A 12,730-nucleotide genomic window follows, 5' to 3' on the forward strand; every position below is an offset into this window, starting at 1 on the left:
ATTGAAGCTAGGTCTGTGTCTTACAACTGGGACTCAATACTGCGCTCAAGGACACCGCGCAATGGGAGGGCTGAAGACCCCGACCACCACCACCACCCACCCCCACGCCCCCCCCCCCCGCTGTGGTTGTCCACCCTGGGGAGGGGAGAACCCTAGAAGGAGCAGTCAGAGAGCAGGAGGCACAGGACAACGCAGCGACCAGAGTGGAGTCGAGGAAAGTGCTTGTGTCACCAGAGGCGGCCGTGGCTTTGATCTTTTAGGGATCCCTTCGTGTGCAGAGCGCGGATCCGAGCCCGGTCTTGGGATTGCTCCTGGCTTGGGTGAGCAGTTAAAGGCACCCACTGACTCCACCCTCCTTCCCCTCCACCCGGCTCCTAAAGCGAATGTGGGCGGAGCAAAGACAGAAGCGCGGAAAGGACTAGCCTGGTTCCCGCCCCCATCCATTGTGCCGGGGGAGCTAGGAGGCACTTCGAGCCAATCAGGACGTAGCATGTAAATGAGCAAGACGGGCAGGTTGGGGGCGACTCCAGAGCTCGGTGTCGCCGCCCTGGCGAGGGCGCAGACTACATTCTACATTGACTGGTCGCGAGGAGGCGTGGACTCTGGTGAGCAGGTTGGCTCTGGGCCAGGGGCAGATGCCAAGGAGTTTTGGGTCTGTGAGGAGGGAGGGTCAGACATACTCAGGCCCAGAGATGGTCGGAGACAGCATGCGCACGTCTTTGAGGACCCCACCCCCGACGACTCTGGACACAGACGGTGTGCAGACACCCAGGGAACGCTGAGCAGAGGAAGGGCCCGATGCCTGAAGGACGCGGGGTGAGGGGAGCGAGGGATCCGTGGACGCCGGGACCGCTGACGCAGTGGCCGACAGACGAAGGGAGAGTTGGACTCATGGAGGCCTAGGGAGACCCTCACGCCATCTCCCGCCTGGCGCAGAGAGGAATCCGTGGCTGCGCTGTGGAACCGGAGAGAGAGGAGGAGGATAGCCATCCCGTCCGCCTTCACCATGACCAGCTGCCGCCACCATTCCGGGTACTTGGCAGACGACGAGGCCGGCCACACCACCTACGTGGCCCGGGTGAGTGTGTCCGGCAGGGCCCTGACTCCTGAGATTCCCCCCAAATGTTCCCCTCCAGCTCCAGCACCCCAGATCACAGCACACACACACACCCCTCAGTGCCTATTGACCTCACCTCCCAGCCTCTTAGTGACATCCTTATCACCTTGACCACTCCTCTGACCTGCTGGGCCCTAGTTACCCACAACTTCATTCACTCTGTCCTCTGACCTCTAGCAGCTCTGGAGGAGCTTGTTAGACTGGTACCCCAGTGGGAGCATGGTGTCTAGCATAGCCCAAGGCTCAAAGTTTCAGAAGCAGCAATGGAGGCACCACGGGGTCAGGACTACAGGTGGTCTGTATAGTGGAGACAGGATTGGTCCACTCAAAATACAGATGAGAAGCCCACTTAGGACTCCAAGGGGTTTGTGATTGCCCATTCCTGCCCTGTGTGAGAGCGGAAGTGGGCTTTCAGACTCCCCGACCACATCTTGTATATATATGCAGTGTATGTGTTAGGGAAACATCAAAGTAACCCGAAATTGATGCCTACTTTGTGGAAGAGGAAATTGGACCTCAAGAAGGGCCATGGTGCCTATGGTGTCAGAGCTGACAGTGGCAGAGCCAGATTCCAAATCCAGAAACTTCCTGACTCCAAAACACCTGCCTTCCACGGTCCCCTCCCACTTAGCTCCTGGTACCCCAAGAGAACCCGCAGAGACCCCTATCCCTGCGGTACATCCCTGCCCTATGTGACATGCCTGTCTGCTCTGGTGCAGCTGCCTAAGAAGCCACTGTTTCCGGGAATGGGGCAAGCCGCCAAGTTGGGCCACACGCCACACCCACCATCGAGGTACACCCCCACAGACAGCTTAGGGCTCCGTGGCCACCGACGAAACCCAAGGGACCCTCAGCCCTTTGGTACCTTCCTGGATTTCCTCGTCGAGGGTCAGGTGCTAGACAGCCTACAGACGGTGGTGGAAGAGGCAACTGAGCGCATGACTGCCACGAAGACAGAGGCTGGGGTGCCCCTGGTGGAGGTGCAGGACCCCATAGAGGTGCCGAGGGGTGGGCGGCGGGCGCGTGCCCGGCCCAGCCTCAGTACCGTGCACCGGCACCGGGCCCGGCCCAGCCTCTGCACTGGACAGCCCAACAACTACCCCTCCTCCTCCAGCTCCATGTCCAACTCCCATAGCAGCTTCACAGCTGGCTGCCAGGGCTCCCACAGCTGGGACAGTGACCTGGGCGCCCGTGGCATGGGCTCACTGCCACCCATGAGGGACAGACTTTTGCTGGAGAAGAACCTCAAACGGCTTCTGAAGCTGGAGAACCGAGGGGTGAGATCTAGCGCCATGGCCCAGGGTGGGCGGGATGGACCCTGGTCCAGAGCACAGGGCCAGGGTTAGGCCTGGCTTGGCTGCTCTTGGATGCCTCTGAAAGTTCCTCCTCTCTCTGCAGAAAGGCCTGGGTCCATCCTGCATCCGGAGGGACTCCCTGCTGTGGAACTCCCTGGCCAGCCAGTCTAGCAGCCAGTGGACCCAGGAGCCACCTCAGTCATGGTTCTCAAGCCTGCTGGACTCAAACATAGGCACACCCCAAACATCAGAGCCCGGGTCTGGAGAACGGGATCTGACGTTTCTCAAGCGAGAGTTCGATAAGGAGATCAAGTCCTTGTTGAACCAGCCAGTGTCCTTTGACCTGCCCGGCTACTGTTCATTCCGTGAACCCCATCAGACCCTGGACTTTCTGGCTGATCACCACCTCTTCCCTGCCCTGCAGAGTGTAGTCCGCCAGGCTGTGGACAAGCTCAGTGGCGCCTGCCGCCATGATGGCTGCCCTCTTTTCCCATCAGAATGGGAGCCCGCCACAGATCCCAATTCTGACTCTGCGATAGGCTCCAAGCCAGCCACACCCACCGATGGGGAGAACCCCTACGATGTGCTTCCCAGAATCTCCAGCTCCAAGACAGATCGAAGAAAGAGCACCAAGGGCAGAGGACAGGGCAAGCCCAAGGAAGGTGGTTCCCCTGTGTCTAGTGCCCAGGTGGCCACAAGATACAGGATCGAGGTGACACCCAAAGAAGAATCCAAGGTTCCTTCACCCCACCCCAGACAGCAGTCTCCTGACCAGAACCCTGAAGAACAGAGACCACCCATCCCTTCTTCTGGGCCCCTGAGCTCCAGCCAAAAGGCCCATCCCTGGCGGAGCCTGCACCTCACCCTGCCTGTCCCTGGGATTGTGGTGGAAGGGTCCTCCAGTCAGACCCAGCCCACTATTCGGGGCATAGCTCCTCTCATCTCCCCCTACCCTGGCTTCTCCCACCGCCTCCCTGTGTTCTCACCACTTGCCTCCTCAGTAAGAAGCTTCTCTCCATCTCCTGTTCCCCTGTATCCAGAGAGGACCTCAAGGGTGGAGCTAGGGGGCTTAGGGAAAGGTTCTCGTGCGAAAGGCTCCTTTAGTTACCACCCTTAGCAGCTGTGGTCCCAGGTATCTTGCCCTGAGTGGTGGAAGCCACCTGAGCAGATGACAAGCTGATGTGGAGCAGAAATCCCAGCCTTGCTCCTGCCAGGTGTGGTCAAAGATGAATAAAGCCTATTTTTTATCCTGGGTAGTTTTGTAATGTTTGCCTGTGAATCTCAGAAGCCCTTCTATGCAGGCAGCATCCTGTCTGTTGTGGACAGCAGTCTAAGCCAGAGTGGGGCACTGGGTCCTAGGTCCAGTTCCTTCTGCTTCCTCTCTCTAGAGCAGGACTCTCTGGTGTATCTGCTGAGAGGGAGTTGCTCAGGCAGGGTCTGGAGAAGACATAGGTGGCTTCACCCTTATAGATTCCCCCACCACAACAGCCCCTGACCCTCATCTCACTGATCAAGGCTCAGGCAGGCTTCCCTCCTCTGAACCTTGGCCTGGGGGAGAACCTAGAAGAGCACCAGTGATCCCGGCTCCAGCTGGGCTGACACCATGATTGACATCACCAGCTTGGCTGCAGGCCTGGCTGGCATGATTGGTGTGAGGCCAGTGTGGTAAGTGCAAGGGTGTGGCTGACACGCAGGGCCTGCTCTCACCTGTCACCAAGAAAAGCGTGGCAGATGTGACAGAGCCATAGTGCCAGGGCAGTGACAAGTGTGGCATCCGTGTGGGTGATGTGGAGAGTGCTCTGGGGGTGAGGGGCATCCTAGGACATCAGGAGTGGCATGACGTATCTCCCTTTCCCTCCCTGGCTGTTGCACAGAGCCCCACTTACAAGCTCATGAAGAAGAAGCCACTGCCCTCCATCTCCTCCAACTCCAGCATGTCCCACCTCTCCAACCCCTTGTACGAGGACCTCGTCAGCTATTTGGTGGACCAGGTTGTGTCCTTGCTCACCTGCAAGTACAAGTTTGAGAAGAACCTCTCCAAGAAGCTGGGCTTCATCTCCTTCCCAGTCACCGAGATGCTCATGGACCTCTTCCTGGGCTTCAGGAAGCTGAAGGACTCCCACATCTGCCTGTCCCCCAAGATTGACTGGAGCTGCCTCCAGCGGAGGCTGGAGCAGGCCGAGTGGGCCCAGCAGCTATCCAGACACACGTCCCAGCATGATTCCTCCTCCCAGCGCAGCTCCCACCGCAGAGCCCCCCACCACAAACCCCACCACCGCAAGGCCCCCCACCACAGGCCACCCCAGAGCAGCACAGAGTCGCCCTCCACGCTGCTGGAGCCGGGCCCCCAAGTGGATCAGGAGGAGGCCATGGAGTCCAGCCTCAACAGTGAGTTTCCAGGCTCTCAGCTGCTTCCAGCTCAGGAGGACTCTCCAGTTGGGGGCCAGGAGCCCGCAAGCCAGCAAGAGCCCAAGACCTCCATGTTCTCCGGCACGAGCATGGGCTCTAATAAGCATCAGGAAGTCCTAGACATGGACAGTCAGAGCGAGGAGGAGGAAGAGGGTGAGGATGAGGACGATGACTTCTTAGGGGACAATGACACATCCCAGAGCTACCCAGGACTTCAAGTGGGGGTGGGGGTCACCCACTCTACAAATGTGGGCCGCAGTGACCCTCCGTGAGGCCTCCTGTAAGCTGCACTTGATTCCCTATTCCTCCTCTTGCTCCAATGCTGCCCCCCTCACCCCCAGCTGGTCTCCATCCTGAGCAGAGGTCAGGGTGGGCTGGACAGCCATGAGGAGCTCTGCTGGCCTGTCAGGGGAGCCAATGGGAGAAATAAAGCTTGTCTTGATGGAACACCGTCTTCTCAACCACAGACCGCAGGCCCACATCCACAGACCTAAGCACCTGCCCTGGGGTGACACCTCGGCCAGGCATTCATGGCAGCTACCAAGCCCTGACCTTCACTACCCCCACAACCCACACACGCTCTGCTTGAACACAAAGCCCTGCTCAGGGCTCTTTCCCACTCCAGTGTGCACCTTCCTGGCTCTTCCAGCCTTTTAGGACTCGTGGTCCCTTTCCCTAACAGCCCCTGGGCATTGAAGTTCCTGCTTCCAGAAGGTTCCTCCTCTGCCGGGGCAACATCCTGCTCCCTCTGACATTCCTCTCCAAGAACCATGCAGCCGCCCTTTCCCCATGGCCCTCTGTCTTTCTAATTTGTGCTTCTCAGCTTCAACTCCCAAATCTGGAGGGTCCAAGCTAGGTCCCATGGGAGTGCTGGTCTGGCAAGCTGTGTGTTGGTTGCCCCAGGCTGGCCGTGGGATCACCCTTTCAGCAGAGGCACTGGGCCAGACAGCTCCCTCTGGAAGGGTCTGCAGACAAGGCTGGTGCTGTGATTGGCAGGTCTCATCTCCCAGGTTTTCTCCCGGGACCTCTGGCTGTCCTGTGCCACCAGCTCAGCACCCTCCCTCTCTCTGCCTTCCCAGGGAAGCCTTTTTGTTCCCCAATCCAGGCATCTTCACCCAGGGAGCTCCTTGACCTCTCGCCACCACCCTGTTGCCCTTGTGGCCAAGAGAGCAGGTGATAATGCTCCACTCTGCCTTGCTGTGTAGGCAGCCATTGCAGGGAGACCGGTAGGGGTCCCACACATCCCCCTGGACCCCATCTGGGTGTATAGAGCCCGAATCTGCTCAACCCAGCCTGGACGTGCTCAGTGGCCCACGTAAGACGAAGCAATCGCAGAGCTGCTCTAGAGCTGGGCAGGGAGGACCTTCCACATCACATCCATGCCCTGCCATTCTGGGGAAAAAGACTTCCTCTGCTCTAGTCAAGAGGGACCAGGGCCCTAAAGTGGATGGGTCAGAGACCCATTTTTTTTTTCCAGAAAGATCTTGTGGCAAGGATCTTTTAGGGCATATGCTCAACTCATAAGGCCCATTCCCTGGGGCCACCCACTGCCACCACGACCATAGTGTGGGCCCACATTTTTATACCTTCTTGCTATACCACTTGGCCACAGTCAATTAGCCCTCTTGCCACATTCTTATTTCAAGCTAGGCCAATCAGGATTTTCCCCCCAGGAGCTTATAACTGGGATGAACTGAGATTTTTTTTTTAAGTTTTTTTTTTTTTTTTTAGTCATATCTAAATCTGAAGTGGGGCTTGAACTCACAACCCCGAGATCAAGAGTCACATGCTCTTCCAACTGAGCCTGCCAGGTGCCCCAAGATAGACTGAGAAATTCTGGTGCAGTTTGCATTGAGTGCTAAAGACAAGCATGACCATCTTCCAAACCTCCGCAGAGAGGCAGGAAATCCTGTCTGCAGAAAAGAACCTGGAGAGGAGCCCTGGGGCTCTGGAGACACAGCAGCTGGGAGGTGAAGAGAACATACCCCCAACTTGGCCTCAGAAGCACATGCCCAGAGAATGTCCCTGGAGTGGGAGCAGCCCCTTTGGGAACTACTGGTATACTGTGCTAAAGACATCTGTTTCAGATATCCATGGCCATGTAACCACTCCAAGGTTTAAGTGGCTTCTTTTTCCTGATGCTGGAGCTTGGCAGGCTTGACTGACCATGGTATAGGCAGTCTGTGTGTGGCTGCTTCCAGCTGGGGGCATGACTAAGACCAGAACATTCTGCATGACCTCTCCCCATCCAAGGTCTCTCCCCAAGATTCCTGATCATTCATGCAGTCATTTAGCCTGCCCTTCTTACAGCACGGGGCAGCAGCTGGATTCCTAGGGAGAGAAAGCAAGAACCACTACTCCTTTTGAGGCTCGAAGTCCCAAAACAGCATTTCTGTGTCATTCACTTGGTCAAAGTGAAAGCCCAGACATGAGACACGACTCTCTCTCTCTCTCTCTCTCTCTCTTTTTTTCTCTCTCTCTCTTTTTAAAGATTTTATTTACTTGAGAAAGAGAATGGAGAGAGCATAAGCAGGGTGAGCGGCAGGCAGAGGGAGAGGGAAAAGCAGGCTTCCCACTGAGCAGGGATCCCAGGACTCCAGAATCATGACCTGAGCTGAAGGCAGATGCTTAGCTTAACCCACTGAGCCATCCATCTTGGGACTCGTCTTTTTTTTTTTTTTTTTAAAGATTTTATTTATTTATTTGACAGATCACAAGTAGGAAGAGAGGCAGGCAGAGAGAGAGGAAGGGAAGCAGGCTCCCTGCTGAGCAGAGAGCCCAATTCGGGACTTGATCCCAGGACCCTGAGATCATGACCTGAGCCAAAGGCAGCGGCTTAACCCACTGAGCCACCCAGGCACCTGGGAGTCATGTCTTGATGAAAGAAGCAGCTTACACTTATGGGGATGGAAGGAATTGTTAGTAGCCATATTTGGAGGACAGCTACCCCCCTCCTGCACCCCTACAGCTGATTGCACCTTGAGCAATCCCTGGAACCAAATTGAGCAAATGAGCATCTGAACCTGAAGACAAACTGTGGGTGGAAAGTGGAGGTCTGTGGAGAAACCATAATTCGCCCTGAGCATCCATCCATAGGGTGAGCTGAGGAAGGTGGTCTGCAAGGGGGAGGCAGAGAAAGGGAACAGCTTTGAGAAGGCATGAGGCCCTCAGAAAGTTGAGGGAGAGCCACATTGGCTTCTCCTACTCTGTTTTTGAGGACTGTACTGTACTTGAAATCCTGTTTTTGCCTGCCGGGGAGATTGCCTGCTGTGTCCTCACCATCCTCTGGTCTTACATGCAACAAGAAGCTGTTGGTCTCTTTAAGCAGGTGCCTGGCATGATTTGATATATGTTTTGTTTTTAAGATTTTTAAGTAATCCCTACACCCACATGGACCTTGAACTCACAACCCTGAGATCAAGAGTTGTGTGCTCCCTGACTGAGTCTGCTAGACCCCTCTAATTTAAGAAAAAAAAAAATAATTTTAAGTAGGCTCCTCGCCCAACATGGGACATGAACTCATGACCCCTGTGATCAACAGTCACATGCTTTACTGACTGAGCCAGCCAGGTACCACCCCCCCCCCCTGCCCCGCTATATGCTATTTAAGGTATAAATCACTTTCCTGTGTGGAGAGTGACTTGGAGGGGACTGGGCAGTGGAAGTACAGAAATCTGTTAGGAGGCCATGGTCGATATCTGGAGAGGAGATATCGATCAGTAGATACCCATCTGGAGAGTGGCTTGGACTCAGGTGGTGATAAGGAATGTTGGAGAGATGCTTTACAATCTGTTTTGAAGTTAGAGCCATCCAGATGTGTTGGATAAGATGTGAGACTGTGGTAAAGAGAGGACTTAAAGATGAGTCCCAATCTGGGGGCTGAATCAAGGCGAATGGAGGTGCTGTTCCTGAGACTCAGAAGCCTGGGGGAGGGGAGAGAAGTTTGAGGGAGGAGACCAAGAATTCTGCTTTGGACGTAGTAAGTCTGAGATGCTTGTTGGGATGGACATATCTGTTGCTTTTCAGATTGTACTCTAGTCCCTCCACCATGGATTGAAGGCCCCTCAAGTGAGTGCAGGGTCTGCCAGCGCCAGGGCAGACTTTTAGCAATTTAGACAACCTAAGCGCTGAAAAGATCATGTGTCTTCTCCCATATGTAATTCAAAATCAAAACACTATTAAACATGAAAACTCCTAAATAACATGTTTCTGTAATTAAAATGGCTCTGCTCTGGATTTTCTGAGTGCAAAATTCTGAATGACTTAATTAAATATAAACTATTCTCACTGCTTTGTTGGTGCCTCATGTGCATGGGTAGTCTGCCTATTGAGTAATGAATGGGACAGCCCGCCAGTTCCCCAGTGGCCCCCGGAACAGGGCCTGGAGTTAACTCAACATAAGAACGTTCCACAAATGAATAAATTAATAGTCGTATAAGTTTTCCTCGCTTAAAGATCGAGCTGACAGACTTCTGGGAAGGCACTGAGACAGAGTCCCACTCACATCGGAAACCTGGCACACTTAGCGCCCACAGTCATTTGGTCTCCCAGGGTTCTGGTTTCCTAAGAAACTTTGGAGCTTTTGGTGAGAACCTATCGTCATCCTCAGCACCGCAGATCCCTGCTGCCCTCTGCTGCCCGACAGCATGTGATTCTGCCCTGGGAAGCGTCAGTGAGTTGTCAGGGGAATTAAAAAACCAGAGTCCAGGGACTGAGGTAATCCATTTCCAAAAAGGAGGCAATGACCGATGACTTGGGGAATCAACTAATCCCGGGACCCAGGGACTGAAAAACCAAGTTATCCAGTACCTGAGATCCATCGACCGCAATGTGACCACAAAACCTAGTGGTCCAGCAACTCTGAAGCTGAGGACCCATAGTCTGAGAGGAAAGATCGTGATTGAAAGCCTGACGACCCAAGATCAAGGGGTTTTGTGAACACGTGCCCGCCGGGTTCTGGCATCCCCAGCCAGGGGTCCTTGGATGGGGCGCCCAAAGCGGTAGCGCGGCTCTCTAGCGTCTCTTTAACCACTGGGCGCCGCACCAGTCTTCCCTTAGCATTCATTGGTGAGTCCTCGGAAGCGTGGACCAATCAAAACCCTCCTCGTGTCTCCAGCCCCCCCCCGTCGCCGCTCTGGAAAGCTGGGGGCGGGTCCCCTCCATGCTGACCCAATGGCAATGCAGGCGTGGTGCCGTGCTGGCTGACGATTGGGTACCCATACTGGCTCTGTCAGAGCCGGATTGGCCGGTGCTGGAGACGGAAGCGTCCCATGGGCCCGAGCTGCCGGAGCTCGGCCGGGGCGATGTGGAGCGCGGGCCGAGGCAGAGCTGCCGGACGGGCGCTCCTGGGGCTGCTGCTGACGCTCTTGGTGCCGAACAGCTGTGCCGCCAAGACCGGCGCAGGGCTCGTGACCTGCGGGTCGGTGCTGAAGCTGTTCAACACGCAGCACAGGGTGCGGTTGCACTCGCACGACATCAAATACGGATCCGGTGCGCTGGGCCAGGGACTGGGGTATAGTCAGGGGGCGGAGCCTGCGGCTGGGAGTTTGAAGGTGGGGTGGTCTTGGGGGAGTCTGCAGGGCTACGAGTCTCGGGGTCATCAAGGAGCCTGGCTGGGGAGTCAGGGGGGGCCAAGGATCGGCCGTTTTAAGGGGGTCGTCGGGACATTGGGGGCGAGGAGAGTTGTCCAGGAGCTGCAGGCCAAGGGACTTGGGAGTTCAGCCAGGGGCCAAGGGCTGGAGATGGAGGCTGGGAGTGAGCCGTTGGGGGCCCCAGGATTGAGGTTGTCGTGGAATGTTTATGGTGTCTGGGTCAAGGGTAGGGAATTCGAAGACTGACCGCGACCCCGGGTGGGGTGGGATGTCGCCCCTCAGGCAGCGGCCAACAGTCGGTGACTGGCGTGGAGGCGTCTGACGACGCCAATAGCTACTGGCGGATCCGCGGTGGCTCGGAAGGCGGCTGCCCGCGCGGGGCCCCGGTGCGCTGCGGGCAGGCGGTTCGGCTCACGCACGTGCTAACCGGCAAGAATTTGCACACGCACCACTTTCCGTCGCCGCTGTCCAACAACCAGGTGAGCCCTCGCCTCGCTCCTTGAGTGTGTATGTGTGTGTTTGACGCGGGGTGTGGGGGGGTGTCAGGAACAGAATCTAGACATCTAGACTCTTCCTCTCAGTGTCTCTGAGCGTCAGCTTCCTGTGTGAAATGCGAATTTCAGTTCAGAAATGTTTCCTGAGCGCCAGCTCTGCGGGGCAACCGACAGGAAGAGAGATCTGCTGGGCTTATCTCCTGGGGTTGAGTTGGACCCAGGAAGCAGACTCACAGGGTCTTTCGGGTAGGGAATCAGAAACCCGGCAGGGGAGGAGGAACTCAGGCTGGGTCTGGAAGGATAGGTAGGAGTTCTTCAGGCCACAAAGGGGGAGAACAGGGGTTTGCCAAGCCTGTGGGGAGAGCTTGGGCTCCAGTGGAATTCACTGAAACTGGGGGATGGAGAAGTGGAGGGGTAGTGTTGGGGTAGAAGGGGCTACTGGGGTTAGGGAGGTATTGGGGAGGAACAGAGGCTGCCTGGGGGACTTGCGAGAAGAAGGAGTATGAAATAGAGGCCTGTCAGCCTAGGGGCTGGATGTCATACTGAGTGAGGCTCAGAGAGGTTAGGAAGAACATGGAGGAGAGAGGAGGAGGCCTTAGCTACTTGCGGGCCAGTGATTACCGCCCAGACAGATGGGGTAGGGTATGCATGTGTTTGAAGAGACCGTGTTGGGGAGAGCACCCGGGTGCTGGGGGTGGTGGCGGTTGTGGCCCATTTTGCAGTTGTGGAAGTTGAGGCTCAGAAGGATCCAGGGAAGAACCCAAGGCTCAGTGCCCTGGGTGTGAGTGCTGCTGCCAAAGTGACCGCAGGGGATTCAGTATGCCCTCTGTAGTAAGCACTGTCCTTCTACCCCCTGCACCCATAGGAGGTGAGCGCCTTTGGGGAGGACGGCGAGGGTGACGACCTGGATCTGTGGACAGTGCGCTGCTCAGGGCAGCACTGGGAGCGAGAGGCTGCTGTGCGCTTCCAGCACGTAGGCACCTCTGTGTTCCTGTCCGTCACTGGAGAGCAGTACGGAAGCCCCATCCGTGGGCAGCACGAAGTGCATGGCATGTCCAGCGCCAACACACACAATATGTGGAAGGCCATGGAAGGCATCTTCATCAAGCCCAGCATGGATCCCTCTGCAGGTCACGATGAACTCTGAGTGCTGTGGGTGGGTGGATCGAGGGTAGCAGGGTGGGGCATCTGCAGGACCACTCTCTGAAGACTTTGGGTTTGTAGGGGTTCTCAAGTGCCTTTGTGATTAAAGAATGTTAGTCTGTGATCATGTTTTGCTGTAATCCTCGGGGTGACCAGGAGGTGCTGGCTTCCTCTACCTGGTTCACCATTTCTTCCTTAGTGCAAAACCTCTTGTCTCCAGCATGGAATGACAGCTCAACTCATCCACACCTTGATGCTCTTTCAGGTACTCTAACACTGCCAAGACAACAACTCTCTCCACCTTTACATGGTCTGATGGCAGGTGACCCCAGTTCCCTAGCTCCTGAGTTTCATGAACCTTTGCTTTAAGGCCTCACACCCTAGCCTGCCTGGGCAATGTGGCATCTCAAGCCCCCACTACAACTTTCCAGGGTGCTAAGGAGATAACAAAACTTTGAAAGGTTTTGCAAGGGAAGGTAATCACAAAGAACTGCTGCCTGCAGATATCTGAGAAGGCTTCCTGGAAGGAGAGGCACAATTTTGGCAGGCAAAGCTTTATAACTTAAAGGTAGGAACGCTAAACAGGAGGGCCCTAATAATGGAAGGGAACAGTTTTGCTGGTGCGTAGGTGACCTCTAGAGGTTATGAGGAGGACTACAGGATTCCTGAACTTGCTAACAT

The 12,730-nt window shown here is 55.8% G+C and overlaps 2 protein-coding genes and 1 long non-coding RNA gene across 6 annotated transcripts; 2 read left to right on the forward strand and 1 right to left on the reverse strand.

Annotated features, from left to right (window-relative positions):
• The first annotated feature begins 514 nt into the window (after positions 1-514).
• CCDC116 (coiled-coil domain containing 116) lies at positions 515-5,268 on the forward strand. Of its 4 annotated transcripts, none has more exons than XM_082697674.1 (5): positions 515-605; positions 937-1,078; positions 1,837-2,394; positions 2,516-3,412; positions 4,287-5,268. In XM_082697674.1, the coding sequence occupies exons 2-5, from the start codon at positions 1,007-1,009 to the stop codon at positions 5,091-5,093; spliced, it is 2,334 nt and encodes a 777-aa protein (XP_082553800.1). In that variant the 5' UTR covers positions 515-605; positions 937-1,006; the 3' UTR covers positions 5,094-5,268. The 4 variants fall into 4 exon arrangements, with proteins under 4 accessions (XP_082553800.1, XP_082553803.1, XP_082553801.1 ...); XM_082697677.1 differs by lacking the exon at positions 515-605 and having other exon boundaries at positions 952-1,078; positions 1,837-1,910; positions 2,232-2,394; XM_082697675.1 differs by lacking the exon at positions 515-605 and having other exon boundaries at positions 952-1,078; positions 2,516-3,148.
• On the reverse strand, positions 879-9,836 carry LOC309847485. The gene is made up of 3 exons (XR_014302453.1): positions 9,631-9,836; positions 6,988-7,152; positions 879-955 (listed from the first exon to the last, which is right to left on the reverse strand). It is a non-coding gene; the product is annotated as an uncharacterized lncRNA (long non-coding RNA).
• Positions 9,837-10,058: 222 nt separating this feature from the next.
• Positions 10,059-12,173, forward strand: SDF2L1 (stromal cell derived factor 2 like 1). The gene is made up of 3 exons (XM_082697768.1): positions 10,059-10,311; positions 10,695-10,891; positions 11,772-12,173. The coding sequence occupies exons 1-3, from the start codon at positions 10,092-10,094 to the stop codon at positions 12,051-12,053; spliced, it is 699 nt and encodes a 232-aa protein (XP_082553894.1). The 5' UTR covers positions 10,059-10,091; the 3' UTR covers positions 12,054-12,173.
• Positions 12,174-12,730: the final 557 nt, after the last annotated feature.

This window comes from Mustela nivalis, assembly GCF_964662115.1.
Source record: "Mustela nivalis genome assembly, chromosome: 14".
NCBI lineage: Eukaryota > Metazoa > Chordata > Mammalia > Carnivora > Mustelidae > Mustela > Mustela nivalis.

What these genes read in the sequence shown, in the direction of transcription:
- CCDC116 (XM_082697674.1), top strand. Translation starts at nt 1,007, where the DNA reads ATGACCAGCTGCCGCCACCATTCCGGGTACTTGGCAGACGACGAGGCC. An exon ending in ACACCACCTACGTGGCCCGG is followed by an intron (nt 1,079 to 1,836) that starts GTGAGTGTGTCC and finishes GCTCTGGTGCAG; the next exon opens with CTGCCTAAGAAGCCACTGTT. An exon ending in TGAAGCTGGAGAACCGAGGG is followed by an intron (nt 2,395 to 2,515) that starts GTGAGATCTAGC and finishes CTCTCTCTGCAG; the next exon opens with AAAGGCCTGGGTCCATCCTG.
- SDF2L1 (XM_082697768.1), top strand. Translation starts at nt 10,092, where the DNA reads ATGGGCCCGAGCTGCCGGAGCTCGGCCGGGGCGATGTGGAGCGCGGGC. An exon ending in CGACATCAAATACGGATCCG is followed by an intron (nt 10,312 to 10,694) that starts GTGCGCTGGGCC and finishes GTCGCCCCTCAG; the next exon opens with GCAGCGGCCAACAGTCGGTG. An exon ending in CGCCGCTGTCCAACAACCAG is followed by an intron (nt 10,892 to 11,771) that starts GTGAGCCCTCGC and finishes CTGCACCCATAG; the next exon opens with GAGGTGAGCGCCTTTGGGGA.